This window comes from Coturnix japonica, chromosome 2, assembly GCF_001577835.2.
Source record: "Coturnix japonica isolate 7356 chromosome 2, Coturnix japonica 2.1, whole genome shotgun sequence".
In the NCBI taxonomy this organism is placed as follows: Eukaryota; Metazoa; Chordata; class Aves; order Galliformes; family Phasianidae; genus Coturnix; species Coturnix japonica.
Genome location: NC_029517.1, coordinates 38,542,096 through 38,569,442, shown reverse-complemented (window position 1 = coordinate 38,569,442; position 27,347 = coordinate 38,542,096). Strand labels below are relative to the sequence as shown.

Genomic DNA, 27,347 nt, shown 5'->3' with positions numbered 1-27,347 from the left:
TCTTCCTAATACCCAACTTGAACCTCCCCTGGTGCAATTTGAGGCCATTCCCTCTCACCCTATCACTGTTAGCTGGGAGAAGAGGCCGACCTCCACCTCACCACAGCTCCTTTCAGGCAGCTGTAGAGAGCGATCAGGTCTCCCCTGAGCCTCCTCCAGACTGAACAATCCCAGCTCCTTCAGCCACTCCCCATAAGATTTGTGCTCCAGACCCCTCACAGCTACACAGCCCTTCTCTGGACACGCTATAGCGTCTCAATGTCTTTGTTGTAGTGAGGGGCCCAAAACTGAGCACAGTTCAGTTCAGGGGCCTCTCACTGCCCCCCTCCCCAGACCCTTCTCCTCCCGGCGGAACGTTTTTCATTCCCCGCACGGAACGGTTCCCCGTCGGACCGGGCGGCGCGGCACTTCCGCCGTAGTTGGCGGCATGGCGGGCTGTGGGCTGCTGGCACGGCTTGGGGCTCGGCTGAGGGCGGCGGCGGCGCCGGGGAGGCCGCTGAGGGCGGTGACGGCGGCGTCCGGCCATAGGTATGGAGGGGTAGGTCGCGGGGTCGGCGGGGTGAGGCTGCGTTCCACACCTCATCCTCTGCGCGGCCGATCCGGCCCTGGAGGTGTTCAGGATATGACACTGAGGGACGTGGTCGGTGGGCATGGTGGGGGTGGGATGGCGGTTGGATTAGGTGGCTTTTCCAACCTTAATGATGCTGTGTGTCTAAGGGTCGGCAGTTTGAATGGCTGTGGTTGATTCGCTTGCTTAGTGCCTTTGTAGCTGCGTGCTGTATTATGCAGTGATGTGACCTTGTATATAGCACATCACAAACACAGATGTCACGTTCAGTTGAACTGATCAGACACGTAACTGTTTCCCACCCTTGGAAAGCTGGCAGCTGGGCTTTGCAGCCAGGCCTGTGCACGATGCAACGTGGTGGCACGAGCATCTCTCTGAAGAGAACGTCCAGTTCCTCAAGCAGGCGACGGCGGAGGAGTACAGAGCACAGACAGCCAGCAAGCTGTGCCCGCTGAAGGACGAGCCCTGGCCGCTGAATGAGTGGAAGCCAGGTGAGAAAACTGACTTGACAGGGTGCCTTTGTCATACAGTGTCAAAAACATGCAAAGATTGGGGTGGGATGAAATGCTACAAAAGACTTTTTAATAGTTTGGTGCTAGGGTTATGCACAGGTGTTGTAATTTCACAGAACAAGTCTGAGACCTCACCAGCAGTTCCTTCGGTTGTGAGATGCCTTCTTGCAAACGTTAAGCATGGAGTTGCGTCTGTGCTCTCTTCTGGTCTGCAGGTTCTGTCAGAGTTGGTGTTGTTGCAGTAAAACTGGGAATGATGCCGATATGGACCAAGTCGGGAAAGAAGCACGCTGTCACGCTACTTAAGGTGAAACAAGTCATGCTGAATTTCATCCCCTTTACTGTATTTGGATTAACCGTGTATCGCTTCACAGAGGAAGAGCACGCTGTGGCTATTCTCTGTACTCTAAGACTTCCTGTGAATAGAAGGGGTCTGCCTTCTGCCTCAATTGTTCAGGTGCTGCAAAATTGGTCTGAGCAGAAGGGAAATGGGAGGACAGTACAGAGTTGGATTACCCTTCCTGCTTTGCTTTTTTTTGCCACCTTTCTGCACTTTCAGATTAGTTTTACATTGGTTGCTGATTCTTTGTAGCCATGAGGCTGCTCTTTGGTATTTTCTGTCAGACATTGCTGAGGTGAAACTGTTTTACATGCCTACTGCTACCCAGTGACAAATGAGGGCCGTAAAGGACACCAGGGTTACAGGGTGAAGGAGCAGGAGGCCGAAACAGTCTCCTTATTGCATGCTTTGCAGCTGCATGCAGTAGAGATTTCCATAGAATCATTTGAATTGGAAGGGACCCTTAAATGCCATCCAGTCTAACTGGCCTGCAGTGAACAGGGACACCTACAGCTACATCTGGTGCTCAGAGCCCCGTCCAGCCTGACCTTGAATGTCATCAGGGACGGGGCACCCATCACCTCCCTGGACAACCTGTGCCAGCGCCTCACCACCCTTATTGTGAAAAATTTCTTCCTTATGTCCAATTTAAATCTCCTTTCTTTTAGTCTGAAGCCATTTCCCCTTGTCCTGTCGCAGCAGACCCTGCTAAAGAGCCTGTCCGGCTCTTTCTCATAGCCCCCCTTTAGATTTTGCACAACTTGCTCATCAAAGACTGCAACAGGAGTTCATTCAGAAAAACGTAGCTATCATTTTACAAGTATCTTCTCTAAGATAGGCCTTGAATTAATTAGGAATATAATGTCTATGGAGAAAGGGCAGTGCGTGGCCTTATCTGTACGCCCTATCTCCTGTTACACAAATGTGAATCAAGAAGAGATGTACTTTGAGTTGCCTTGATAATCTCTTATTCAGGTATCAAAGCATGAACATCTGCTTATGCTTAAGTAATCACTATTTCTCTTTTATTAAGGTGCAAGATTGCCATGTTTTGAAGTACGTTTCAAAGGAAGATTCGGGTGGAAAAACAGCAAAGCTGCTTGTTGGAGGGAAAAACGTATCTCCTTTTTTTGTAAGTGAACTGCTTTGGGTGTTTTTGGTGGAGTCGTTTCTCTTGTGATGACAGCGTAACAATAACACAAACGGAATTATTCTAAAAGATTAATTGTCCAATGTGACGTGTTTGGAAACCGATCTTTTATCGCACTCGTGATTTATTGCTTATTTCCCTACTGCTAATCTCACTTATTGGTTAAGAGGTGTTTAGTGGTAATGCCTGCACAGGGCTGTTGAGATTGGTATTCGGCAGCTGGTTTTCCTGATGAAGAAGTGTGAGATGAATGTTCAGGGAGATGGCTTCATGAACAGCAGCAATACCAAAACCACACACTTGATTCTATGATTGGAAGCCCTGCACACCTGATGCCGAGTTCCCAGCCACCTTCAGTGCTTCTGGCTTTCTCTGTGTTTCTCGGAGCTATTGTCAGTGGTGATGAGGAAAATTGAATTATAGATCAAAGCAGGAACAAAGCTTTCCCTCAAAGGGTCACCATTTCTGTGATCCATTATTTCTATCAAGTATCACTCTTCACTTCTTGCAGTGTCCGAAGGCTCATTTATCTCATGTAGGCAGGAAGGGAAATATTGCTCGTGATTACTTAGCAGGTTGTTTCCCTTGGAGATTTTTTTTACATTTTTTTTACATTTGGTATATCTCTTGGCTTTTTTCTTCCTTATGTACTCTGTGGGTTTGTGCTCTATTTAATCATCATTGCTTCTACTTCTTGTGTGTTGCTTTGGGCCGTTTCCACTTTCCAGCTGTGACATTTTTCCTGGAGGAATTGCAGCCGTGCTTTTTGTTTCCTATAACCTTGGTTTAAGACATTCAATAGTTGTGAAAGTTGTCAGCTTTCAGTTTGAATTCTGCGTGTCAGACTCCATACAACTGATCTCTTTGTGAAGGTGATGTTGGCTGCAGTTCAGTGTTGTCAGAGTCAAAACGTGCAAGGGATGAAGAGGAACAGAGAGAAACACATATAGCAGAGCTACATTAAAAGCCAATTCAAGGGCTTCTCCAGTGATTTGCATTATGTAAATGATACTCTTGGACATGACTTTTTGATTTGGTTAAGCTTGTCCAGGCTGGATGTGGCTCTGTGCAGCCTGGTCTGGTGGTTGGCAACCCCGCGCATAGCAGGGGGTTGAAATTAGGTGATCGTTATGGTCCTTCTCAACCCAGGCCATTCTATCATTCCATGATTTTAATAAAGATGTTGACCAAGTATCTTTGGACAAATCTATGGTGAGGACCTGGCCTAGATCTGAGCTCTGTGTAGTTACCATCGTCATCGTCGTCCTTGTATAGACTACAGAGATCCTGAGAGAATTTGGCCTGTGGTTTCTGACCAGTTTTACTGCTCAGGTACCCCCAAGTGATCTGTTTTACTGGTTTAACTCAGATGTGACTCATTGCTCTCCTATGTTTACCTTTCAGTATGGTGGTTTTTTTTTTTCTCTCTGAAATGCTCCAGACCCTTCATCATCTCTGTGTGTCTCTACTGGACTCCTTTTAGGAGATCCCTGTCTTTTTTGAACTGGGGAGCCCAGAACTGGACACAGTGTTCTACATGTGGCCTCATCAGTGCAGAGTAGAAGGGGAGGATCACCTCCCTTGACCTCCTGGCCACGCTCTTTTTAATGCACCCCACGATACCATTGGCCTTCTTGGCCACAGGGGCACACTGCTGGCTCATGGACAACCTGATGTACACCCTAACATCCAGGTCTTTCTCTGCAGAGCTCATCTCCTGTCCCTAACCTGTACTGATGCATGCAGTTATTCCTCCCTGGGTGCAGGACTTTATACTCACTCTTGTTAAACCTCATCAGGTTCCTCCCTGCCCAGCTCTCCAGTCTGTCACTACAGTAACAAGTTCTTCCAAAACATCCTTATACACTTCCCTGAAGTGAGAGCGGATTCATTGTTTTCCTTTAACAGTTTTCCAGTTCAATGTTTTCCTTTAACATCGAAATATGTTGTTGGTCTTTTTCATTGGAGAAAATTTGAGAATTCACTCAATCTTCTCTTCTTGCCAGTGCTGCCTTGCAGGGGGCTTTGTATAGGCCTCGGTGGTGTGGCTGCTCATGGACACCATAATAAGGTAGTATAGAAAATGGAAAGGTTGGATTGAGATCAGTGGAAACGAAAGGTTGGCACACAGACATTTAGTAGAGGAGGGATTTGCGTATGCTTCTGTCCTCCAGTGTGGTACTGCACTTTAATACAGTTGTTGTCCATTAGTGCCTTAAATGTTCATGGTCTTTTGGGAGATTTTTGGATTAAATTAATGGCCTTTTTAAAAAAGATAGTGTTAGCTGAAGTGTTTTGTACTGTGAAGTCCAGTTTAGAAATCACTTAGAAGAAATTAAAAGAATGATCAGCCTTCAAAGGCTGTAACCACGTTTCTGCCTCAGGTGAGGACACATTTGTAAAGATGGAGGTTGGGGCTTATGACTGAGTCAGAACTGCTCCATCCTCCCGCTCCTTCATTTTTCATTCTCTTCTCATGACACCTCACAGCTTTTTACAACCACAAGGAAGCACAGTGTGCAGGTTTTGAAAGTAAACAAAATCAGTTCTAAAGTTTGGTCTGAAAAAGCAAAGTTTTTTTTTGCTTGACAGATAATTGCACCGAGCTCTTGAGAAGAGAAACTCAGTGCTGTGACTGCCCAAGTGTGACAGCGCTGTCTGATGCTTCAGTTGTTTTCTGGGATTCATTTGAAGCCGAATCAACTGCAGCACTTTTTCCTTCAGCCTCGGTTAAGTGTTTCTGGAAGCTCTTGCAGTACCTGACTCTGTTGGTCTGATTTTGTTCGTCGAATGGGATAAATGCAGTTTGTGGTGACGTGGAACTGAATGATGAGCAGCACTGAAAAGGAGCAAATGGTTTTCATAGAATTATAAAATCACAGAATAATTTGGGTTGGAAGGGACCTTAAAGCCCACCTGGTTCCAACCCCCTGCCATGGGCAGGGCTGCCACCCTCTGGATCGAGCTGCACAGGACCCCATCCAACCTGGCCTTGAGTGCTCCAGGGGCAAATTTAAATCATTATTTACAATTTAAATTATAATTTAAATTATCATAGAATGTTTTGAAATGAGTTGAAGTCATGTACGAGCACTGATAAATTTTATGTGTGCTCTGAAAGATCGGTTTCCTCTTCGTGATCTTAGAAATCTTCATTTACCTCTTGTTCGTGCAATGCAGCTCTGGGCTAACTACTCAAATAACGATAACAGTGCAGTATGGTGTCTGTCTGAGCGCTGTTGGCCATCTCAAGTCACTTTCTATGCTCCGACTATTTTAAGATCAGTATTTTAAGATCACTTTTTTTTAATGGCTGCTGTTTGTTACAGAAATCAGAGGCTGAAATGGAAATTTTTAGAGAAGCCGGAGTACCACGGAAGCAGAAAGTTTCAACATTTAATGTGACAGATGACGCCATAATTAAACCAGGTAATCTTTTTGACTGGCTGACTTAGATGCAGTCATTGAGTGTCTGCCATTTCTTGTAGATCTAAACCAAGTTAAAGAGCGTGTTGCATTTTTGTTTTCTATGGAATTTTGCCAACTATTGCAGTACTCTTCTTTCACTGTCACTGAGCACGAACAAACTTGTTTTGGATCTTTATTTGCTTCTAGGGAAGTTTTTATCAAGGGATATTTAAGACAGTGCAGTAACTGATAAAAATCAAGCCTGGCATGAAGAGGAAGTCTGGAGTAATTAATGGAAACCAGTGCTTGATATATAGCAGAATTTCAGGTTTTCAATACACTGGTTTTTACTGAAGTCAATAAGAGCGTATTTTTAGTCTGTAACATCCTTCGTGTACCTCATCTTATATCAGTTGCTTGCTGCTGACAGACATGTTAGCTGAGGTCTGTATGGGTCATAAAATAGCATTATTTAATGTGAGGATTTGAGTTCTTGAGATATAAGGGAGGTTTACATCGTTGATACAGAAAACCACACGACATTTGATGTGGACGTGATGTGATTAAAATTTCATTTATTTAATTGACTTAAAATAGAGTGGAAGCTCTGCTAAAACTGCGGCTCTGCGGGTCTTCAGATTAAAGTTCATTGACAGTAAACAAAGTTATCAATTCTGTTTGTCTTTTAAATGGTGCTTATAAGAGAATAAGGCATTTGGACAAAAAAAAAAGCCGAAGGTAAATCTCTAATTAAAATTTTAACTTTGATCAAGTGGATAATTACACTTAATTGAATGATGTAATTGACCTGCAGTAGCACTATTCCTACTAAAAGGTTGTGTATAGGTAATTCCCAAGCGGATGCTCTTCTGTTGCAGTCTTTGGTTTAGAAACACCGAGTCCAGACTTGGTGAGAAGAGGAGATAATGCAAAGCTTTTAACCCCCCCTACTTTGTGAGGTGCTAATTGTCACAAGGGGAGCACGCCAAACTTGTATATTTTAAGTGCCTTAACTAATTCTGTACTTCGGGCTTTTTTTCGTGTCTCAAATACAGCATTTTTAAGTACAGCCCCAACCCTTCCTTCCTAGTCATTTGAAACAGGGCTAGCAACTGAGAAATGGGCTTAAGTAGCAAGTAGAAAGCACCTATTTCAGTCTCTGAGGTTTATAAAGAAGAACAAATAATACATGGATAACAAACAGAACTCTCTTTCCTGTAGCTGTAGTCAAATGTGGATGGCAATGACTGGTACCGGTTGCAGTGTTTTGGCGCTTGGCTCAGACCAATCTCTCCTCTTCTTTGCAGGTACTCCTCTGTATGCTGCTCACTTCCGCCCGGGGCAGTATGTGGATGTTACTGCAAAAACGTACGTTCCCAGTGTTCTCGTGTATGCTTTATCTTTCTAATGGCCTGGTTGAATTCTTCGTTCTTGTTTTTTGGCTTGAATTTACAGCTCAGCAAAAGTTGAAATGGAGTTGCAATGGGAAACTACTCTGCCATTGGGTCAGAAATATCGGATTATCTTTCTTCTCTGAGGCCTCTTAATTTTGACGTGGTTTGTAAACAGAAATAAACTCAACCATTAGGGCTGTGGTTCTGCAGGTGCTGTCTGTAACAAACATGAGTGCTGAAGGGCTTGACACAGCCCAAGGAAGAGCTGCTCACCATATAGGCCTGGAGGTAGGCAGTGCAGCCTGTGTGGTATGTGCAAGTGGGAGGAAGTAAGTGCCAGGTGGCCTCAACTCTCAGAAAAGCTGCCTAATTTTGATTTGGTGAGGCAATGCAAAGAGATCAATCATGTTGAGAGAAAGAAAAGCAAGAAGATAGTGAGTACATTTAGCTGGACAGCGGAACTGTCAAATTGGTGGATTGTTTTCTCTCATATTCCAGCTCATCTCCTCTGCCAGCAACCGCTAACATCTTTTTACTTTAACGTGGGAGGAATGATTTCCTCTCAGACCACAGTGAATGCCAAATTAGGATTGATGTGGTGGGGGGTGTCAAAAAGAGTATTTGGCATCTTGCCTCAGGGACTAGTCATGCTTCATCTGTTGTGTACACGATTACCATTGCTCAAGAGAAATGACAACCATCTCTGTGCATTACTAAAGTGCTTTTGTTGCATTGTGCCACCAAGATAATGTTTTCTATTTGATGTTTAATTTTTTGTGCAATGGAGATAACACCAAACTGGCGTTGTTTGAAGTGGCGTCCATTGTAATTGTCTCATACATATTAGAAATGTCTAATGCTACTCACAGAGCTTTGCATATATTGGGGGAAATGGTCTGTTTCAACACGGCAGAATAGTCAGCTCTCATATGGCTTAACTGAATACACCTATAAGGGCACCTTATTCAGAGCAGGGAATCAAGGAGTTTGCTGGAATTAGCATTTTTCTATGTCAGATTTGCTTATGTAAACTTGCACCTGGTGCATTATTAATTCAGCTCCTAAACTGTGTTCAGTGAGCAGCGGGTGGGAGACAACGGCTTGTTTGTAAAGCAAAGTACTGGCATAATCGGCAATAGGAGCATTCCATGCATGCAGAGTGCGTGTCACACTTGGTTAATGCAGAAGAGCTTCGTTTTAGTAGAGGTATTTCCAAGTGCTTAGGAAGTCTTCTTGGCACCTTAAGAGAATACTGGTAAGCAGCCTCAGAGTACTGATTTCTATCTTACTGTGCACATTGGAACCTGTGAGCCACCTGAGAACAGACGGTGTTCCAGCCTGTGTTCTGTGAATCCCTCTCTTCTTTTTAGTCAGCATTTTTCATCTATTTGAGTGATCCAGCTTTGGAAATTAACTGTTTGTACCACTGAATCACTGATACTGGCAGAACATCATCCTGATGTACATGTACCCAGTATAAAGGGAGAAGAAAAAATCCTTAAACTGGAAGGAGGTATCAGGGTTTCCTTTCTCATGGTTTTTCTGTTGGTTTGATTCCCTATTGGTTCCAGTAAATTTGATATTTTTTTAAGCCTCCTGCTGTGCCATTCTCTCATTCTGACTTTTAGTTTAATTAATTAATAGTTACTCTTCTGTAACTCTGCATTATATTACCTTGATTCTGGGGAAATAAATTATTTGAGTACATTCCAGGTTTATTTAGATCTTTTACTTTGTTCCATGTAACATCATCCAGAGTTTGTTAGTCCCATTCTTGGATGGGTTTTGTTTTCATTTTTCAGGATCCTGTATCCCTCATTCTTTGCTACTGTACATACAAGGAATATAGATTTCACAATGCCATAAAAATATGCAAGAAATGCTTTGAAGATTAGTAAACAAATTACCCTGGGAATGATTACAGCATTGGTCTCTAGCATTTGGGCTGTACTTTGGGATAGAAATGAGAATATACTTTTTAGACTTGGATTACACTAAGGGATACATCTTCTCCTTTCTGTAGGAGGGAATCTGTGAAGGTTCGGTCCATAGGCTAAAATTAGCCTTTACACGGTAGGCTTTCATTTTCAGAGGTGATGTAGGCACTTGGAGGTCTGAAGCCATATTGTCATTTTGAAAAGTTACGTAAGAATATTGTGCTGAGTCACAGCAGGAGGCAACTTCCATTTCCCCGATTCAAACAGTTACAGATTTAAGAGCCAATAATTGCTACCACTGCTGGTACAGTTTTTAGAAACACTTTTTTTTTACATTAACATGTATTTCATATTTTTGAGATTGTCAGGATGTTGCTTTTTATAATCTGATAAAAGAACGAAGAGTGCAATGCTGGGAGTCATGCAGATGATTCTAGTAATGCTGCTTTTCATAGCATTATTACTTGTATTAAATAAAAAAAAAAAGAGAATGTGTCACTCCAGTAAGGAGAGAATATAGTGGGATATATAAGCAGTGTTTAAATGTTTACCGATTGTTAATCATCCAGATGAGCACAGCATCCCTTTCCTTCTGCCAAGATGAAAATCAGGAATGGGGTCCTTAAACATGAGTCAAGTTTTTGTTGGTTTTTTTTAGTTCTCTATTGCATGTTAAACAAACTGCTAGTATTATGTTCCAGAAAAGACTTGATTGGTATCTTGATTCAATTTGATTACCAAAATATTTCTGTGATATAGGGTAGGTTTTTTTGTTTGTTCATTTGTTTCCTTGGGGATATCTGCTTTTAAACTTACCTTGGAAATTTCATCTTTTGAAATGTTTTGATTCATTTGTATCTCTGAAGAAGAACACTCACAGCAACAAGAAGGCTCAGCTAGGGATGGAGGGAGTTTGTTTTTATATGAAGTCTCTTGATTTGCTCAGCAGTGTGAGTAGCTTTTAAAACGCTGACAGTAGGCAGTGTGTCTGGGAGCTGTCAGTCTTGTTAGTGCTGAATTTTTTCCTTAGTACTTGTCAGCAATTTAAAACCCGCTCCTTAAATTTCATGGTTGTTTTTAAAGTAGACATGTCTTCTGTTTCAGAGGTATGTATCAAAAATGCATATTGCTGAGAATGGTATTTGAGATGGGATAAACCTCACAATTCCTGTGGACTGTTAGTTTTTTTTAGCACTAATATTCTTTAAAATATGTAGCACAATCCAGAAATGATTCTTTTAAGGACTGTGCTTTTTTGATGTCTTTGAGCTGGCATAGCTGCCCAAAGAGGAGTTGGTGCTTGCTTCTACACAGCTCCTCCAGCTTGCTGCCTCCATGAGGTGCATGAAGGAGAAGTGCTGCGTGATATATCTGTTCTTCACTGGTCAGGCTTTCAACTGGACTGGTTGCATTCCCCAGCTTGCTCCTCAGTGTGGTACAAAGATGTCCAAAACATGAGGTGGGAGGAGGTGGGACCAGGCCTTGAACTGAGTGCTGGATGGAGCATGAGTTGGAATAGATTTTTTTTTCTGCCACTTCATCATCTTTCACATGAACGTTTTCTGAAACTAATGAAACATCAGAAATTTTGTCACTACAAAGAAAAAGCCAAAGGCGATTATTTTTGAAACGTGTAAGTGGTGTCTTCTTGTGTGGTTAGTGGCTTTATTTAAGCTTTGTAGGCTAACAGCACCATCTGAATCTAAAAGTATTCTCTGTAGTTGTCTGAAATCATTTGACTGAATAGTTGGAGTCCTTTTCCTCTACAGTATCTAAATAATTTTATTTTAAATCAGTGTGGTTTAATTACAGTGCCTTATTTTGGCAGCTTTCAAATGAATTTTGGGTCATTAGTTACTTGCATTTTGCTTCTATCAGACCTAAAAATTAAGGTTTTGTAAGAACTGTATGGTTGAATTGAACAGATGCTTTCCAGCAGGTGAGGCTAGAAAAACTGTGTCTAATTTAACTCTAGCTCTACAGAATAATTATTTTCATTTCATTTAATGTTCATGTAAGTTTTGCGTAGGCATGATTGTTGCCTGTGGTTCCTTTATGGGAACCTTAATGGAGCTAAGTAAAGTAAGTGACTATATTCAGCGTATTACAAAAGAGTACATACTTGATGTACTATCATGCCTAATGAAGATAGGTCTGATGCATACTTGTTCTGATATTGTTTTAGTCCTTGATTCAAGCCAAGACAGCAGATAGTGCCTTATCAAGAAATCTCAACAATATGAATAAGGTGAGAAATGTTGTACTTTAATGTAAGGTCTTGATAACCGTCTCTGAGACACCACACATATAACTTGATTCTTTCAGAGTAGAATCTAGATGTTAATTGTGCTTGAAATACGGGTCAAGATTAAGGTCCCGCTTTGTAAAACCATAGTGTTTTTGTAAATATTTTAAGTTAGCAGAAGTATACTAGATTTTTGAGATAGACCTTTTCTTACATGTTTGAGTTTATTTAAAATTAGAATTCTATTCATTTAAGGATTACATAGAAAAAAAAATTTGTGGCATTCTTAGATGAAGTGGTGATGTAGATCATCAAAAGAGGAGTAACTCTGGGATAGATAGCACGTTTCATTGGTATCTTTTATGGGTAATCCTGTTGTATTTCATATGTGGTAACTATGCTATCATCTTGTGATCTTGGACTAGCTCACAGTAAGAAATACTTTGGTGGAAATGAAGTCAAAACACTTATTAACAGAGGATGTAGTGCTCTTATGCTGGAATTTTCTATTTTCACTTTTGGAAAATACCACTTTTGGTTTGGTAATATTTTTTTGCATGTGACTGGTGACACTTGCTATATTCATTCACACTTAGTAAATTTTAAAATGGGTGAAGAGTGCAATGAAGCAATCTGAAATTAATTGGTGATACTAAGAGCTGACAGCTAGCATCTGTTCGGAAGCTGACAACAATGTATTACAAGTAATTGTTCTTTTTGGGCAGAATTCAGAAAGTTAAAGACAATTGTAGGCTGGTATAAATCTCTGATTTTTCAGCAATGTTTCTTGGATGCATACATCTTAAATTCTTTTCCTTGCTTTTATAAGATAAGTACTAGTTTCAAAACCATTTTGCATTTCATGTAATTGGAAGAATGTAAGATCTTTGCTCCACAAGTATATTTTCATGATGAAAAAATTATTCATAGTGTTTATTCTTTGCATATAATAGATATATATATAATGTATAATAATACTCTGGTAAGTGCACAGCTGTTGTGTCGTGCACTTGCACTTAGCTTCGGAGAGTTCGCTAATTCCATCTTCCAGTAGAGATGCCAGAAGCAGTCTACTTGGAAAGCATGGCCATAATAGATAGTTTTAAAGGAAAAAATTGCTGTAGGCAAGAAGACTACCAGTCAAAGAAGCATTCAAGTGGAAGAGGAGAGAATATCCTTTTGGAAATGCTGATGTTTTCAGCATTTGTCTATTTTTCTCTTCACTTCCATGATTAGGGAGGATGACAAAGTGTTGTCCATAGGTACAACATGGAGTATACGTGATCATTTCCAGTTTTATTTTCCTGTGTTTGGCTGGAAGGTTCTGATGCTGCAACTAACAGGACTGTGGCACTGCAAAGTGCATTAGCGGAGAAAGGATTTCCGTAAATTGGATCATCTTGTTATAAAAATTAAATGATTGGGGCAGCCACAAACCCTGTGGACAGACTTTTCCTTTTGGAAACTGACAATGTGGGTATAAACACACACTGCAATCTGCTTTTCTTTTCTGTAACAGTGAGACAGATTTTCCTGTTGAGTCTCTCCTTGCAGTGAACAGAACTCCAGAGCCAGTAGTTATATTTGCCTCAAATATTGAGGCATTGGAGATGCATTTATTTGTTACTTTGTTTTAGAGCCTGTTTGTCAGATGAGTCCAGATCAAATGCGGTAAATGCTTATACTACAGACTGTGTAGTGAAAACAAGCTGTGTTCATGAGATTAACCTGTTGTAGCTGGGAGAAGAAATGTTACTTGGCTTATTTTGATGACAGTCCAAGCAGGCATATCCTTTACTGTAAGTCTAACTCTGGCTTGTTTCTTTATTGTCTTCTGTACAGAATTGGTAAAGGATTTCAAGGTGTCATGAAAAGGTGGGGATTTAAAGGCCAGCCTGCCAGCCACGGCCAAACTAAAACCCACAGACGTCCTGGAGCAATATCTACCAATGTAAGGGTTCTTATGTCTTCTCACTTTCTGTTGTAAACATTCTCCTGTACATTTAGAACTACTGGCTAGAAATGATTTATCTGCTCTGTGGTAGCAGAACCAGCTGTTCCAAATGAGATTCAGAAACCTGTATAATGAACAGTGCATGAGTATCTAACCATGAGTATACTGTACTGCTGGGAAGTAGCTGAGTAAATTGTGGTATCTTGTGCTATAGCTGAGAGAAATAGTCCTAAAACTTCACAGAGAATTCGAAAAATCATTTATGTGTAGAGAAGATTTTACTCCTTGTTTTATGCTGCAGATATTGTGCTGTGCTCTGCAGAAATAGATGGCTGTACTGTGGAACCCCCAATTTCTTTTGGTTGTACTGGTTTGCGGAGCTGCTTAATGAGGTCTTTCATCCCAGAAGCATTTCCTTGGCTTTATAGCATTTTTAAGCAGACTATGAAATACTTTCAAGTTTAAAACTATAAGCAGTATTACTTTAAAAATTCTTTGGAACAGATACATACAATTCTGTCCCTGTAACATTTGGACAACATTTAGGCTGAACTAAGAGGACTTTCTGCAAGCCAGCTTTGCTGCAGAATTAAAACCAACACAGTCATAGTACTGAGCCTGAATTGTTTGTAATTTTCCAGTCTACTGCTGACCACCTCAGGTATTTTTGTAATCCTGCCCTTTGTTGGACGAAATAGTGTTCTAGAGATTTATTGCAGTTGATTTCCTTAAATAAGGACCTTCCTAGAAGTTGAATAAATAAAGACAATTAATTATTAATACGATGTAACAGGAGGCTGATGTAAAACCCTGGAAAGCTCTATAGAACTGAAAATTATTTAAGTTACTCAGTTATTCAAGCAAAAACGGGGTGCAGAAATTAAGCAACAGCAAGAAGTATCATTTTAGATTCTCTTCTGAAAAAAATACACGCTTTAAGAAACCCACTGTAAATATATATAAAACTTCTGGATCAGGTGAAGGGAGAAGTTAAAATTTATCTTAACTGTGGCAGCCTTCTAAGGCAGGTTTGCTCTGGAGCATTACTGGCATCCACAAGTATTTTAATAGCAACATTTCCCAGTTGCTGTTGGCTATGATATAGGTGAGAGTGGTGTGATGACAGCAGTTTCAAAGCACTGTACCTTTTCTTCTTTTTCACTGAACAAATATATGGAATGAGTGAATACTGTGTCTGAATTATAACAATTGCATATTAAGCAAAGCTGCAATCCTTTTGTGGTTACAGCAGTATTATTTATAGTGGTTTTTTTTGGTTGAGGTCAGCTATTTCAGAAAACACACAAAGTAATACTTAGCATCCAGCAAGTAAGGATTGGCATTTTAAATGCTTATCAATATTACATGTTTCCAACATTGTAAATACCAGCCTATTTCCCTTGCTGCTACTCTGAAGTTTCTAGGAATACCTCTTGCAATTATGTAATTTTGAGGTCTGTTTTTATCTAGAAAGTTTCCAGAGTTTTCCCTGGGAAGAAAATGCCTGGTAAAATGGGTAACATCTATAGGACATCATGTGGATTAAAGGTAAGTCTGACTGTACTATAATGTGAATAAGGTGGTTGCATTGCCAAGCAAATGGACTTAGCTATATGTCACGGTGTACTGTCTGCCATTTATGCTAGCAGTAAGTTTGTTTAAAAGACAATAGCAGCAAACTTGTGCTCCTGGGTTTTTTTGTCTTACAGAGATGTCTGAATTTCATTTACATGTATACAGTCCTTGGGGATTGTGATTTCAGATGATTCTTCCACAGCTCTTGTTTTGCACCGTGTCCTTAGACCTCTGCCTTTGCAGTAGAAAAAGCATCAGGCTTCTGGTGACCTTCAGTGAATATTTTCATGTCTATTCCATTTGTTCACATTCTGATACAACTACTATTCTCTGTCTGCAAGCAACCTCTGCGGTTTGCACAAAAAGCATATTAGCCTGTAGGCTGCGACAAAGTGTGCTGCTTCCTTCTAACTAAAACTAATGATTCATAACTGGAAACATGCTTGTTCAATTGAGCACTTTGTGGAATTTGGAAACTGACAAATGGTTGCAATAACATTTGCGTGAACATATTTGTCTTCATTTGTCACACAGGAGTTTTACAACAGCTCTTACTGTTAGGAGAGAAAAGAGACTTGGGAGTTTCAGTTGGGCTGCCTTAACCTGCCTGACTGTAAGCCCCTTAAAACTGTTTAACAGACTCCTGGGTTAGAAGGCTGTGCACTCCAAATAGCATATGACCGAATGTTATGGCACATTAAGGTCTCTGCAGACTGTTCTTCCTCGGAATACCACCTCCAGTTTGTGCTTTGCTCAGCTACCATTTGTAAAGCTGGAATAAAATGAGCTGAGAAATATGGTTTCTTTGTCTCCTAGGTGTGGAGGATCAACACGAAACATGATATTATTTATGTACATGGCTCTGTTCCAGGTCACACGAATTGTCTGGTGAAGGTATGTGAGCTAGTTTCAACTTTCTGGTGTTAGTGGCTGCTAAGCTCTCTACTGTTCTCTTCTTAAAACAGGGAAAAAAAAAAAAAAAAAAAAAAAAGAAACGTTTTAGAATGCAGTCATCATTTCTTTAGAGTTCAGTCTTGTACTATTGAATTAAACCCAATAGGATCAGCTCTCTGAAACAGTGGTTAATAGGAGCAGTGGATGGCTGCTTAAAAAGTTCATTCTTAGGTTTGCAGTAGGGTTGTGTATTCATGTAGAATGTGATAAGCCAGCAGTTACTGGAATTCTGCTGTAAGTGTCTCAGGGCTAGGTGCATCTTCTTCTAATCTGAGTCAATAGTGTGTTAGAGAGATCTCCAAATGCTATTTAGAGGCTGTTTTCATGAACAGAATACAGAAATGCAGCAAGCACTGCCTTAAAAGTTATTCAAGGCATTCACATACATGGCAACGCTTAGGTTTCTAAGAAGTAACTGAGACAGGTTGAGTTCTCAATAACAATATGAGTTACCTTTGCAATCAGTGTAAACGTATCTGTGACATCTTACAGAATTAATTGTTAATTGCAGATTTTATGGAGAGCATTTTAAGATTGTTTAAGAGAAAATGAAACAGTGAGAAGTCTGTTTTTACAATGTAAATAATTTATATCAAAGCAAAGTTAATTTTTTTTCCAAAATAGATTTCTCTTCCTGTTAAGAATATTCTACACATTTGCAAACAAATTCCTTGTAAGTTGTTTCTTTTCCAACTTCACATGTTGATATCAAATATCTTTAGTAATGTTGGTTATGAAGATCACCAGATATACAGGTATATGTACAACAAATATAGTTTAAAATCCTCAAAAGTACTGTAAGGATTTAAGTGATTTTCCTTTAAGTGATCTCTTGAGAAGCTACAGAGTTCAGGAAGTTCTGATGTTTTGAACCAGTTTATTATGTTTTTGGACCATTTTTACCATGAACATTCAGTTTCTGGTACGTGTTGCCTGGTTGTGAAGCAGAAGTCCACAGAGGCTGGGCATTAGGTAAAGTAGAACTAGCTTCAGAATAGGTGTTTTACAGCAAAACAAAGGGGTTTTTTTGTGTTTCTTTCCTTGGAAAGCAGGCTTTTTTTCTGAGCAAGGCATGTATGAATTGTTTTGATTGTCATGTCTGCTCCAGGCCTGGATAATGACATTACACATTTCTCTCCTAAGATTTGGAAGATAAAATGGGCAAACACATTAAGGAGAATAAGTTTTCCAGGGCAGCTTTTCTGCAAAATCCTTGTGCATTACATAGGTGACATAAAATTGTGGCTATAGTTTAATTGGCTTTTCATTGGTCTGTCAGAATGAATGACTTAGTCTTCAACTGTGTTCTAAGTATCTTTGTTCATCCTGAGGCTTGAAACTGATAGATAGCTTTACATTAGCCTGAGGTTTAATTAAGTGTAAATTTGTTGTCAGATCATATTTTTAAATCATGTATGTGTATGAGCAATGTAATGTAGCTGAAAAAACAATTAACATTTGATGCCCTGTCCTTGTTACTTGATCCTAATAGTACTCTAAAGCAAGGACTAATTGTTGCAAAAAGGTGTGTGTCCTTGTAATGCTGTTAAAATCCATCCACACTTAAATGGTCCAGTGGCAAATGAGTGTACCCATCTCAGATCTCTTACCTGCAAGGTAATGTTTTATGAAGCCATAGAGACTTTGAATGCAGTTCTTATTTGTACTAAACACTTTTATTCTAATTAGACTGAGTAGGTTCTTCGTTTTTCAGGCTTAAGTAAGTTAAGAAAAGAAACATACTAAACATCTGTAATATAAACTGTTTTTCAAGCAAACTTTATGTTTGCTTTAACACATTTTTATGTATGCCATGAAGCTCTCATAAAATTAAAGCTGCCTTGTTGATCAGGCACTGTGCATTTCTGTTCGGAGAAGAACTTGCTGGAAATGTGCTTTCTTTTGTGATGAATCTCTTCCACCTTTTTGTTTCAACTTCAGTTTTTCTTTGCTAAGACATTACTCTTGCTTAGGCTGGAACATATCCCCTTTACCAGCCTGGCTTTTCTGTTTTTGTTCTGAAAGCAGTCCTGCTGTTAGCTTACAAAAAAATGCTTGAGGCAGCAGTACTGCCATTTTCAACAAACTTGTTGACAGGAGACTGCTGGGCCAAGCCATCTGAGCACATCCAGTAAACAACTGTGTTGACATCTGTAATGTGAAGAGGATAATGGACTTTGATTGTCAGGGCAGTCTGCTGCATTAATAGCTAAGTGCTTGCCATTTCTAGTTGCAGCTTCTGTTCAGCTCACTCACCACTGATAATGATTGGAACTTTATCCTAATATCAAAAGTAAAGATGGCTTCATAGCTTTTTTTCAAGTGATTTCCACATTATTAACTATTATTGCCATAAAAGATGAGGAAGAGGCTGAGGTACTCAGTGCCCAATTCGATCTGTCTTTAATGGTCTGAGCAGTTATTCACAGGGTACTCAGCCCCCTGAGGGGATGGAGGAAAAATTATTCCCCCAGTAATTCAGAAGGAAACAGTAGCCTCCTGCTCCAACTAAACTATCACAAGACTATGGGGCTGGATGAGGCCCACCCATGGGTGCCAAGGGAACTGGCAGAGGTGCTCACCTCTGTTTTGGGCCCCTCACTGCAAGAAGGACATTGAGGACTTTGGCCAAAATGCTACAAACTCAGACATTCATGTTTTTTTTTATTTTTAAATCTGTTTTGAGATGAAGGCACAGTACTCATTTGTGGTGGGTTTTAGTTTGTTTTGAGCATTCCTCCTGTGTTTGATGTTAGCTTTGTTTACATTCAGTCTTTGACTTTCTTTACATTGATGTATTTTATCTTTACATTTTCTTTACATTGATGTATCTTTACATTGATATTTGTAGCTGAGGAGAGAAATCATAGGATATTAGCTTTCATTATAACTGTTAGTTGGACCTGTCTGTAATTAGGTAGGAGTAACATCTAGGGGATGTGAAACCGTCTGTCTTTGAGCTCAAGAAGTGGAATGTCACATAATACTCTTCTCTGTGTGCCTCAAAGAGGAAAGCATTTTTTGTTCAGTATCCACTTTTTGTTGCTTGGTAACCATTAAAATCATGGTGCACCTTAAAGTATATATTTATTTTATGTTACATATTTTTGGAAACTTAGTGCATCAGCAGATGGAGATGAAGCACTTAGATTTTTTTCAAGTGCAAAAGGTGCAGAATATGAGGATCAGTGGATTCCTGGTTTAATTAACGTAGTTTCCATTTGATATTGCATGCTGAACCATGAAGTTAAATAACTGACACAAGTAATGTTTCCAGCCAACTGGAAAACCAATCAACAAAGCTTACTTTAGCATGAGTTTCCTTCTCAATGACAAGGTCTAATAAAGTTAAGAAAAAATAACAGCGCTGTAGTGTGTGTGGAATTTTTTGTTCATAGTGTGGTGTTGCAGAATGAGCATTAGTACATTACTGTGTTGTGCCCACTGATAACCTACCTCGGGTAATAGCTGTTACTTTTGCTGTATCTTCTTTGGTCATAGGACCTAGAGTTAACTACTGTGGTACTGATCCTCTGGGGGAAATAAAACTTGTGGATTTAGTTGAGTCAAGTTGTTTTGGTTTCTTTTGATTAGTTCATTGGTTGGGTTTATTGGTTGCTTGGTTTTGTTTTTCTGGAAGTTAATGGTGCTTGATTGTATTTTTTTTTCTCCCATGTACATTAGCAGAAAGTTCTCTATTCCCTCATTCAAGAGAAAAGCGTAAGACTAATCCCTTTAGTAAGTGTCTGCTTTCTAACAGAGGGGTTGTTGTAATATTGTATATTATAATAATGAATGCTATAGTTCAGATTTTATAATGTATTATATATTACCTATTTTTAAGACACTTACTTTTCTTCGTATGTTCAGTGCCAATCACTATGTTGATTTTTCAAGGTAGAATTAAACTTGAAGCATATCATTGCTTTAGCGTAGTACTGTGTTTGAGCTAAGAAACAACTTCTCAGTCTTCCCCTAATGCTTCTTACATTCTTCTCTTTAACAGAAGTCTGTAGAAGTTTGTATCCTACTTATTTTGCATCTCACTTGCCAGTATTGCTGACACCCGAGTTGGGTGGGCTGTGCTCAAATTGAGGAGCTGTAGGAACAGTGTAATTCCTTGACCTCTTTCACCTTCCCTGTCCTGGACCATGATAGATTGGTGCGGGGATTTTCTTTCAGGCCAAATGAGGCAGGTCAGAAATGGTTATAGTTCTTGAAATGTGTTTTTTTTTCTCTAACTGTGAAAATAGTATAAAGGCTGAGCTAGGTAACATATGACACCTAAGGAGATTACTTCTAATGTTCTGTATATTGAAACACGTCTTCCTGTCTGGCAAACAGTTTATGTGTTTGGCTATGGTTGCTATCACGGCCTGAAGCCCTGTTAAACTGCCAGTGTGAGTTGTGACTTCAGCATCAAGTTTTAATGCCTGCTTAAGACCATATTACTTCATGTTGATAGACTGCTGAATTTGTGCTTGTTTATACTACCCGTTTTGCTGACTCTGTATGGGACATGCATATCTGCAGTTTAGTAGGTGTCTGTAAGCTCCATGACTGTTTTAAATATACAGTGACAAAATCATGACCAAGTCCAATTTCAACTTTCTCTAGAGCTTTTCTCAATTAAAAAAAAAAAAAGAACATAAAATATACTGTAGTGCATTTTATGCTACTAGGTATTTTACCTACCTGTAGAATAGGATAGACAATAAAATGCAATAGAATATACGGTAATATTAACAGTATTTAAGCAAACCAAGTGGTTATGTTATTTTGAGTTACAGAGTGAATGCTTGTATGGATCATAATAGCCAGTTGGGCACTGAGCACAGCTCCATCTGTGAGTGAAAGCTAGATCTACTGATTTTAATAACAGGGCATTAACACTTACCCAGATATCATGGGATTCCCCCTTTTATTCCCCTTATTTTTACTTCCTCAGAGGAAGAGAGCAGAAAGAGATCAGTGCTATCAGTCATGAATGCATTGGATTTATGTTGCCTGAAAGCCTGTAGAAGAGTGCTTCTTAAAGGTTTAATGATGAGACACTTAAGATTTTGACTCGTAGGTGTTATTTTGTAGGGCTTGAAGGCAGTTATGAGAGAGGTTAGTATGTTAATTGTTTGTAAATGATAGCAAATCTGTTAGAGCCTACTGCTTTTCTGTAAGAGATTACCAGAGCAATTGCTTATACAGCAATTTCAGTGCAAAATGTAAAAAATATTGTGTGGGCTCTGGGAAGGAAGGAGGTGAAATGTTACTTGATACACATTTGGACTCTTTGTTATGAAGCATTGTTTTGCAGTGGGGTTGTGACTCTCAGGAATAAGGTGAAAGATGTGCTATTATTTTTCCCTTTATTAGTGCTGCTCTCAGAATATTACATGGAAAACTGGAAGAGCTGTGCTGGGTCACTTCAAAGACAGTATTTACAGAAACAAATGTAACTGCTGATACATTCTGTTTAACTTCCTCATATTATTGTGAAATAATCGTGCAGAAATCTGAGCTATTATGTACAGAAAATTTGGCATGCTGCATTTTTCATAAACACAAAGCAAGTCATCCAGTAATTCTGTAGAGAATATAGATAAAAATTGTACCCGGTTCCAAGATGCTAATTGGAATTTTCAGGTATAAAGTGAATTTGAATTACTCTTTTGATAGGAATAATAATACCTTCCAAAGAACTTGTGTAAGGTGGAAGAGAGAAAGAGGGACATTCACTCAGTCTGATATTGATGCTTTAATATGATGCTTCAGGATATTTCACCTAATGCTTTACTTGCACTTGAAAGCAGTGAACATAGGAAAAGATGAAAAAAGAGCAGTATTGTTTTGCCAGTCTAAAAACATGCTGTATCAGTTACAGCAATCAAAATACAGAGCAGATTGGAAGAAAAGAATTTTAACGCCAGCCGTGGTTCATGCTTCTGGGAGCTGTCAAGATTCTGATGAGTTTAGAAGGGGTAAAATGAAATATTACTGTACGATGGTCTGTTGAAAATATCCCATAAGAACCTTAAAACTTGAAGTATTCTCTTTATCACAAAAAAGCCACTATCTACCACTTGACATCAATATGTAAAATACAACACTGAGGTTGAACAGAGATCTTACATTTATGTAGATAAACTGATGTAGGACAAAGATCAGAACGTTTTGGTTACCTTCAGTTAAGAACAGACATCTTACTCATAAGTCTTACAATTTGCTTTCAGAAAAAAGAAAAAAGTGAAAAACAAACATTTAAATTCCTTTCACTTTTTAAGTGTCCAACACAACCTCTGATGACCTTGCCTGTCTCTAACACCATGTATCTATTTTGTAATGAGAATAATCCAAAATAGCAAAAAAATAGACATGGAAAGTACTCTAATAAGATGCAGGAGAAGTAAGTAGGGTACCAGAAATAATTATTTTTATCTTCCTTATAAACCATAATGGGTGTAGAGGCTATGTTTATTTTTGCTGTCTTCGGGAGAGAGGTAGCAAAGAAGCCTTGTGATGTGCTGTGGCATTAGGAGAGGGAAGGATAAGGGAAAAAATAGTAATTGGAGAAGATATTAATACGTGTTTATCTAGTAAAAGAAATAGCAGCAGCATATTGAATGGGAAAGATGACTTCTTGGCTACAGCAGTTCGGATGTGGGGTTGTGTTTCCTATGAACTCTGTAGTTGGAATTGTTGGAATTGTTGCTGCAAAGGTCTTCGGGCTTTGACCTCCGCCTGGTTTATTGCATGTGGGTGTGAACTTCTGTCTGCCCCAGGTACTGGTACTTCAGTAGTCGTGTGTGGCAGCAAATAAGTGGTGTCTGGTAAAAGAGGAATGATCTAAGTAGCCATCCTAACCAATACGATGCTTTAAGCCTTTCTCCCCCTTATTCTCAGCAAAATATTTTCTTCTGCTTATCAAACCCAACACACACTGTTGGAACTTCATTGGGCAAAAAAAAAAATAAATAGCAGTTTTCCAGGAGCTTGAAGTTTTAAGTCAGGCCTTTTGCGCACTTCATCTGCAGGAATCCTTGTGGACTTTGACTACGGCTCAAGTAATAGCTGATATGAATCTGGTAAATACGAGGCTGTCAAAACAGAGCTGTCAGCAGGCATAAAATTGTTTGATTTAATTTCTGCTGTAAATCACAGTTCTCTTATTTGAAGCTGTTTCCAGCCAAGTAAGAACAAGCTTCCTGCTCTTAAGCCCACCGAAGAAAAAAGAGATGGGGATGAGCAGGGAAAGAGAGCTTATCTTCACTATGCTAAAATATAATCTTGTTGTACCTTTCTTTAATCCAATTGAATTTAGTGCCTGAAAAGAGATTATTACAGCTCCAGGAGGAAGAGCGTATGTAATGATACAGAAGTGGAGCATTTTATTATAAATGAAATTTCATTATTTGAAAGTTTGTAGTCCCTTTTTTTCTTCAGAGATAGCGCTCCTCTATCTTCCACTACAGACAAACTGCCTTCTGCTGATAATTCTAACTACTAATTTTCTTTGGAGATTGGAGTTTTGGAGGGTTAGGTTTTAAACCTTTTCTCCACATACAGAGGTCAAGAAAGGAAAGGGATTTCTGTGTGGCACTGCAGTTCATGAAAACTAACTTTCTTAAGGACTCTTGTTCTACAAACACGGGAACTGATTCTTAGGGGAAGAAGTCTACATAGTTAATCTGCAGTCACTGAGCAGCTCTGCAGTAGCCAGAGGGAGCACTTCCAGCACACGTGTGTATCTGTGCAAAATCAGCTGCCAGAACTGCATCGTAAATACAAAAGCACATCTTGGCTGTTCAAGTGGGCGATTACACTGCATAATATAACTTGCTATGTCATGTAGGAAAGCTGTGTGGGATACAACACAGTTCAACAAGTCCTGCTTACCTTCACTTAACATTAATAACCTTTTAAAATACCGAGTAATGAATTCACAAGAGTAGGTATTGATTCTGTCGGTTTGGTACAAGTGATAGTAAATTCTCCTTTGGTTTTGTTTTGCTTTGTTTGCTTTGCTGTGGTGGTGAGGCTTTGTTTTCTATTTGTGCTTTTTTTAACTCATCAGTGACTAAGTTGATATTAAAAATAACTGGTGATTGTATACAGAATCCTTCAGATAAGCAAGTATAATGTGAATGCTGCTGTTTCTGCTTACTCGTGCTAGATGATTTCCCTTATTTCTTGTGCCTTGCTGTCTGAAAGTCTTCTGTAAGATTTATTAATCTTTGTTTCCTCCCATGCTTTTAGGTCAGAGATACAAAACTGCGTAGTTACAAAGACTGCAATAAAAACCCTCCGTTCCCCACGTTTTTTGCTGATGGAGATGAAAAGCTACCAGAAGATTTATACGACGAGGACATGTTCCAGTTCACAGAACCGTCGGTCACATACACATAATGTTTTTGACATCTTTGAAAACGCTGAATTTTGTTACTATCATGAACTTTGCAATGCTGTATGAAAGTAAACCAAATGAATTGCAATCCGACCAACTGACCCTGGACATTTCATATATTGCTGTTTTGGTCAGGTAAAAACTTAAAGACTATTGATAGATCAGCAGGTGAGTTGCACAGCTTATCACCGGTTTGTCTTTGGTGATCCTTTGTCCTGTGCCACAGACTGTGAAAACTTGTAGATTGCTGGAAACTATTGAAGATGGCTTTAGTTTGATCTTCTGAATGTGTTTGTCCTCTGTGGAAACTAATGCGGCCTACTCTGCTCAGTCAAAAAACAAACACTTTCAGATGTGCTTTAGCATCTGAAAGGGAGAATAAATCAGATGCAAATCCAATCTAGTAAAGAATAGCTCAGAATAAAAAGGGAAAGTACGTTGATCTGTAGCAGCATTGGGCTTGTTTCATTTCCTTCCTTTCACCAGAGCTCTTTCCTTTCACTTTAACATTGTTCTGTGTTGAATTAGCAGATACCCAACAAACTTCCTATAAGAGGAATCATGTCAACTGCTGTCTGTCTCTTCAGGGAGCACTGACTGTGTATGGCAAAGAGATATTCAGGTGGGAAATGCTCAGTAACAAAGAATCACTAAGACTGCAGAGACCACCTGTTGGCCACCTTCACTGACAGCTTTTTCACAGAGGCTCCCTTGCGTGTTCTCTGGAGTCACATCGCTGCATCTATTGTTGTCCCTGCCTTGGATTCTTGTGGTGTTACAGGAGAGCTTTCATCAAACAGGCCAAATGTGAAGGATTTCTCTTTATACTAATGATCATTTTCCTTCTACTCCACTTTTTAATAGTGGGCTTTTGTACACTCCTTTTATTCTTTCTAAGTCTGGTCTTCTGGACGCTGTAAATCATTTCACATACAGAACCAAATGTCTGTGTAACTGTCATGGTGCCATCTGAGTGTTTATTCACAAGCCCTACAGTAGTTAAAGAATTTACATCTCTTGTTGAGCTACTATTAATATTTAGTAGTCTGTTCTTTTCTGTCTGTTCATCTTTGTAGCTTCATCGCAAGATGTCGCATACCTTAAAAAAAATCCTTACAGATACCAATTTAAAAGGGATGTTCTTGTCTTTATGAAATCTCTGTCAGTCCCTGAGGTTATTGTGGATTTTTTTTTGTAATAGCTTGAAGAAATCCCATGCTATCTTAAAAGAGGCTTTATATAGCTACAGCACTGAAGTAGTCTGAGAGAGATCATTGGAGACCATGGTAAGAAAATGTGATTAGGTAAATATCTACGTTGTGGCCTACTCTTAGTTGGATTCAGGCAGATTTAAAATCACATGTCTGATTTAATCAGCATGGTGAATAACAGCACTGCCCTTCTGCTTCTCCTTCTTTTCAGTAACATTGTCTCTGCAAGCGCGGGCATATCACAGCACATGCAATGCAATAACTCGTACTCTGTAGCAACCAAGCAGCAGTATGCAATGTTTTGGCTGCAATGCTAGCAGTGAGTGCAGTCTGTCACATGTACAGGATAGTTGCCATTTCCTGAAGAGATGTTTGATCTTCCATCTCCTGATAATGCAGCAGAGTTTAGAACTTGCAGCATTTCAATACTTGCTGTCAAACACACGTAAATCAGGAGATTTCCAACTGCCGTGCTTGTGTCCTGCACTGGTTTGCAAGATAATTCTGGTGCATGCAACCCTGTTTAATTTCATGCTGGTATGGAAACATCATAGCAAATATGGAGAGTAGTATGGATTGTGTGGGATGCTGTTGGGCTGGACTTGCACTGCTGCTGCTAGGGGGAGGAAGGAGGTGGTAGGAGTCAAAGCCCTGGAGCTACTCCTGGGAGCTGCTTAGTAAGTCTCCAGGGTGTCATTCCTTTGATTTGTAGTTACTTTTTGTTTATTGGTTTGTTTATCCTTATAATGGCCCTGGAGTGTCAGTGAAGGAGATCGTGACGCAGAGATATGCTTTCTCCTAGTTCCGCACTGTCAGGAAATTTACTCATGCAGTTGCAGAATCACAAAATAAAGACTCTTTGTCCATATTACCTATACACTATTAAAGAAGGAGCAGAACATGTTAGAAGGAAAAAAAGACCGTAAGTTTTTAAGACCACGACTGTGAGTAGATCTACTGACTCCTCTACTTTCTTGCCAGCTTAGCAGGAAGCCTACTGTGCAGCAGTGCTCCTTGGGGATTCAGCTGTGCCCAGGCATAGGGACAAAGGCAGATTGCAAGCATTTATTTCATCCTCAGCCTGTTTTCTGTACCCATTTGCGACCAAAAGGACTGTTGGTTTAGTGCTGAGCCTCATGTCCAAGAGCACATTGCTACTGATTGTTGGGGTGGGAGGAGGGGGGAGGGGAAGGGAGGATGCTTTTAGCATCATTGGCACTGCTTTGGAGGAGTCTGTAGGGTTAAGTATCAGCTGTATCCATACTGCGTGGCGTGACTGCTTTGAAAAATAAATACTGTTGATTAATAACCCCTCTCAGTGGTTCTGTAACAGTACATGAATAAACAGTGGCAAGCATACAATATAAGCTGAAGGTAAAAAGACAGCAGGAAGAGGAAATCAAAACACTCATCTATCACTTGACAACATAATTGGAGCCGTTGGTGATAAACAAGGAGCGTTTATTTCACTCAAATCCATACTTCTAAATACGATTGCTCTGTCATTATGTAAAACTGATAAACATTTTCCTTTGTTACTTTTACTTGACGTGGGAAAATGTGGTTTGTTCTGGTAGCATTTAACAAATATTATGCTCGCAAGCTGAAGTGATGACAGGAGTTTGTTTGCAGAATTTCACCTTTCTCTACCCTCCGTGTGGATTTCACAGTCTGGGAAGGTCAGAGCTTTTCTTAAAATTA

The 27,347-nt window shown here is 39.7% G+C and overlaps 1 protein-coding gene across 1 annotated transcript; it reads left to right on the top strand.

Moving 5' to 3' along the window:
• Positions 1-409: 409 nt before the first annotated feature.
• MRPL3 (mitochondrial ribosomal protein L3) lies at positions 410-26,955 on the top strand. The gene is made up of 10 exons (XM_015854072.2): positions 410-528; positions 881-1,059; positions 1,296-1,387; positions 2,454-2,552; positions 5,900-5,999; positions 7,286-7,346; positions 13,397-13,505; positions 14,979-15,056; positions 15,900-15,977; positions 24,288-26,955. The coding sequence occupies exons 1-10, from the start codon at positions 428-430 to the stop codon at positions 24,435-24,437; spliced, it is 1,047 nt and encodes a 348-aa protein (XP_015709558.1). The 5' UTR covers positions 410-427; the 3' UTR covers positions 24,438-26,955.
• The last annotated feature ends 392 nt before the right edge of the window (positions 26,956-27,347 follow it).

Bases quoted from the DNA above. Each gene is read 5' to 3' on its own strand.
- MRPL3 (XM_015854072.2), top strand. From the start codon at position 428: ATGGCGGGCTGTGGGCTGCTGGCACGGCTTGGGGCTCGGCTGAGGGCG. The intron at 13,506-14,978 runs GTAAGGGTTCTT...GTTTTTATCTAG, and splicing joins CTGGAGCAATATCTACCAAT to AAAGTTTCCAGAGTTTTCCC. The intron at 15,978-24,287 runs GTATGTGAGCTA...CCATGCTTTTAG, and splicing joins ACACGAATTGTCTGGTGAAG to GTCAGAGATACAAAACTGCG.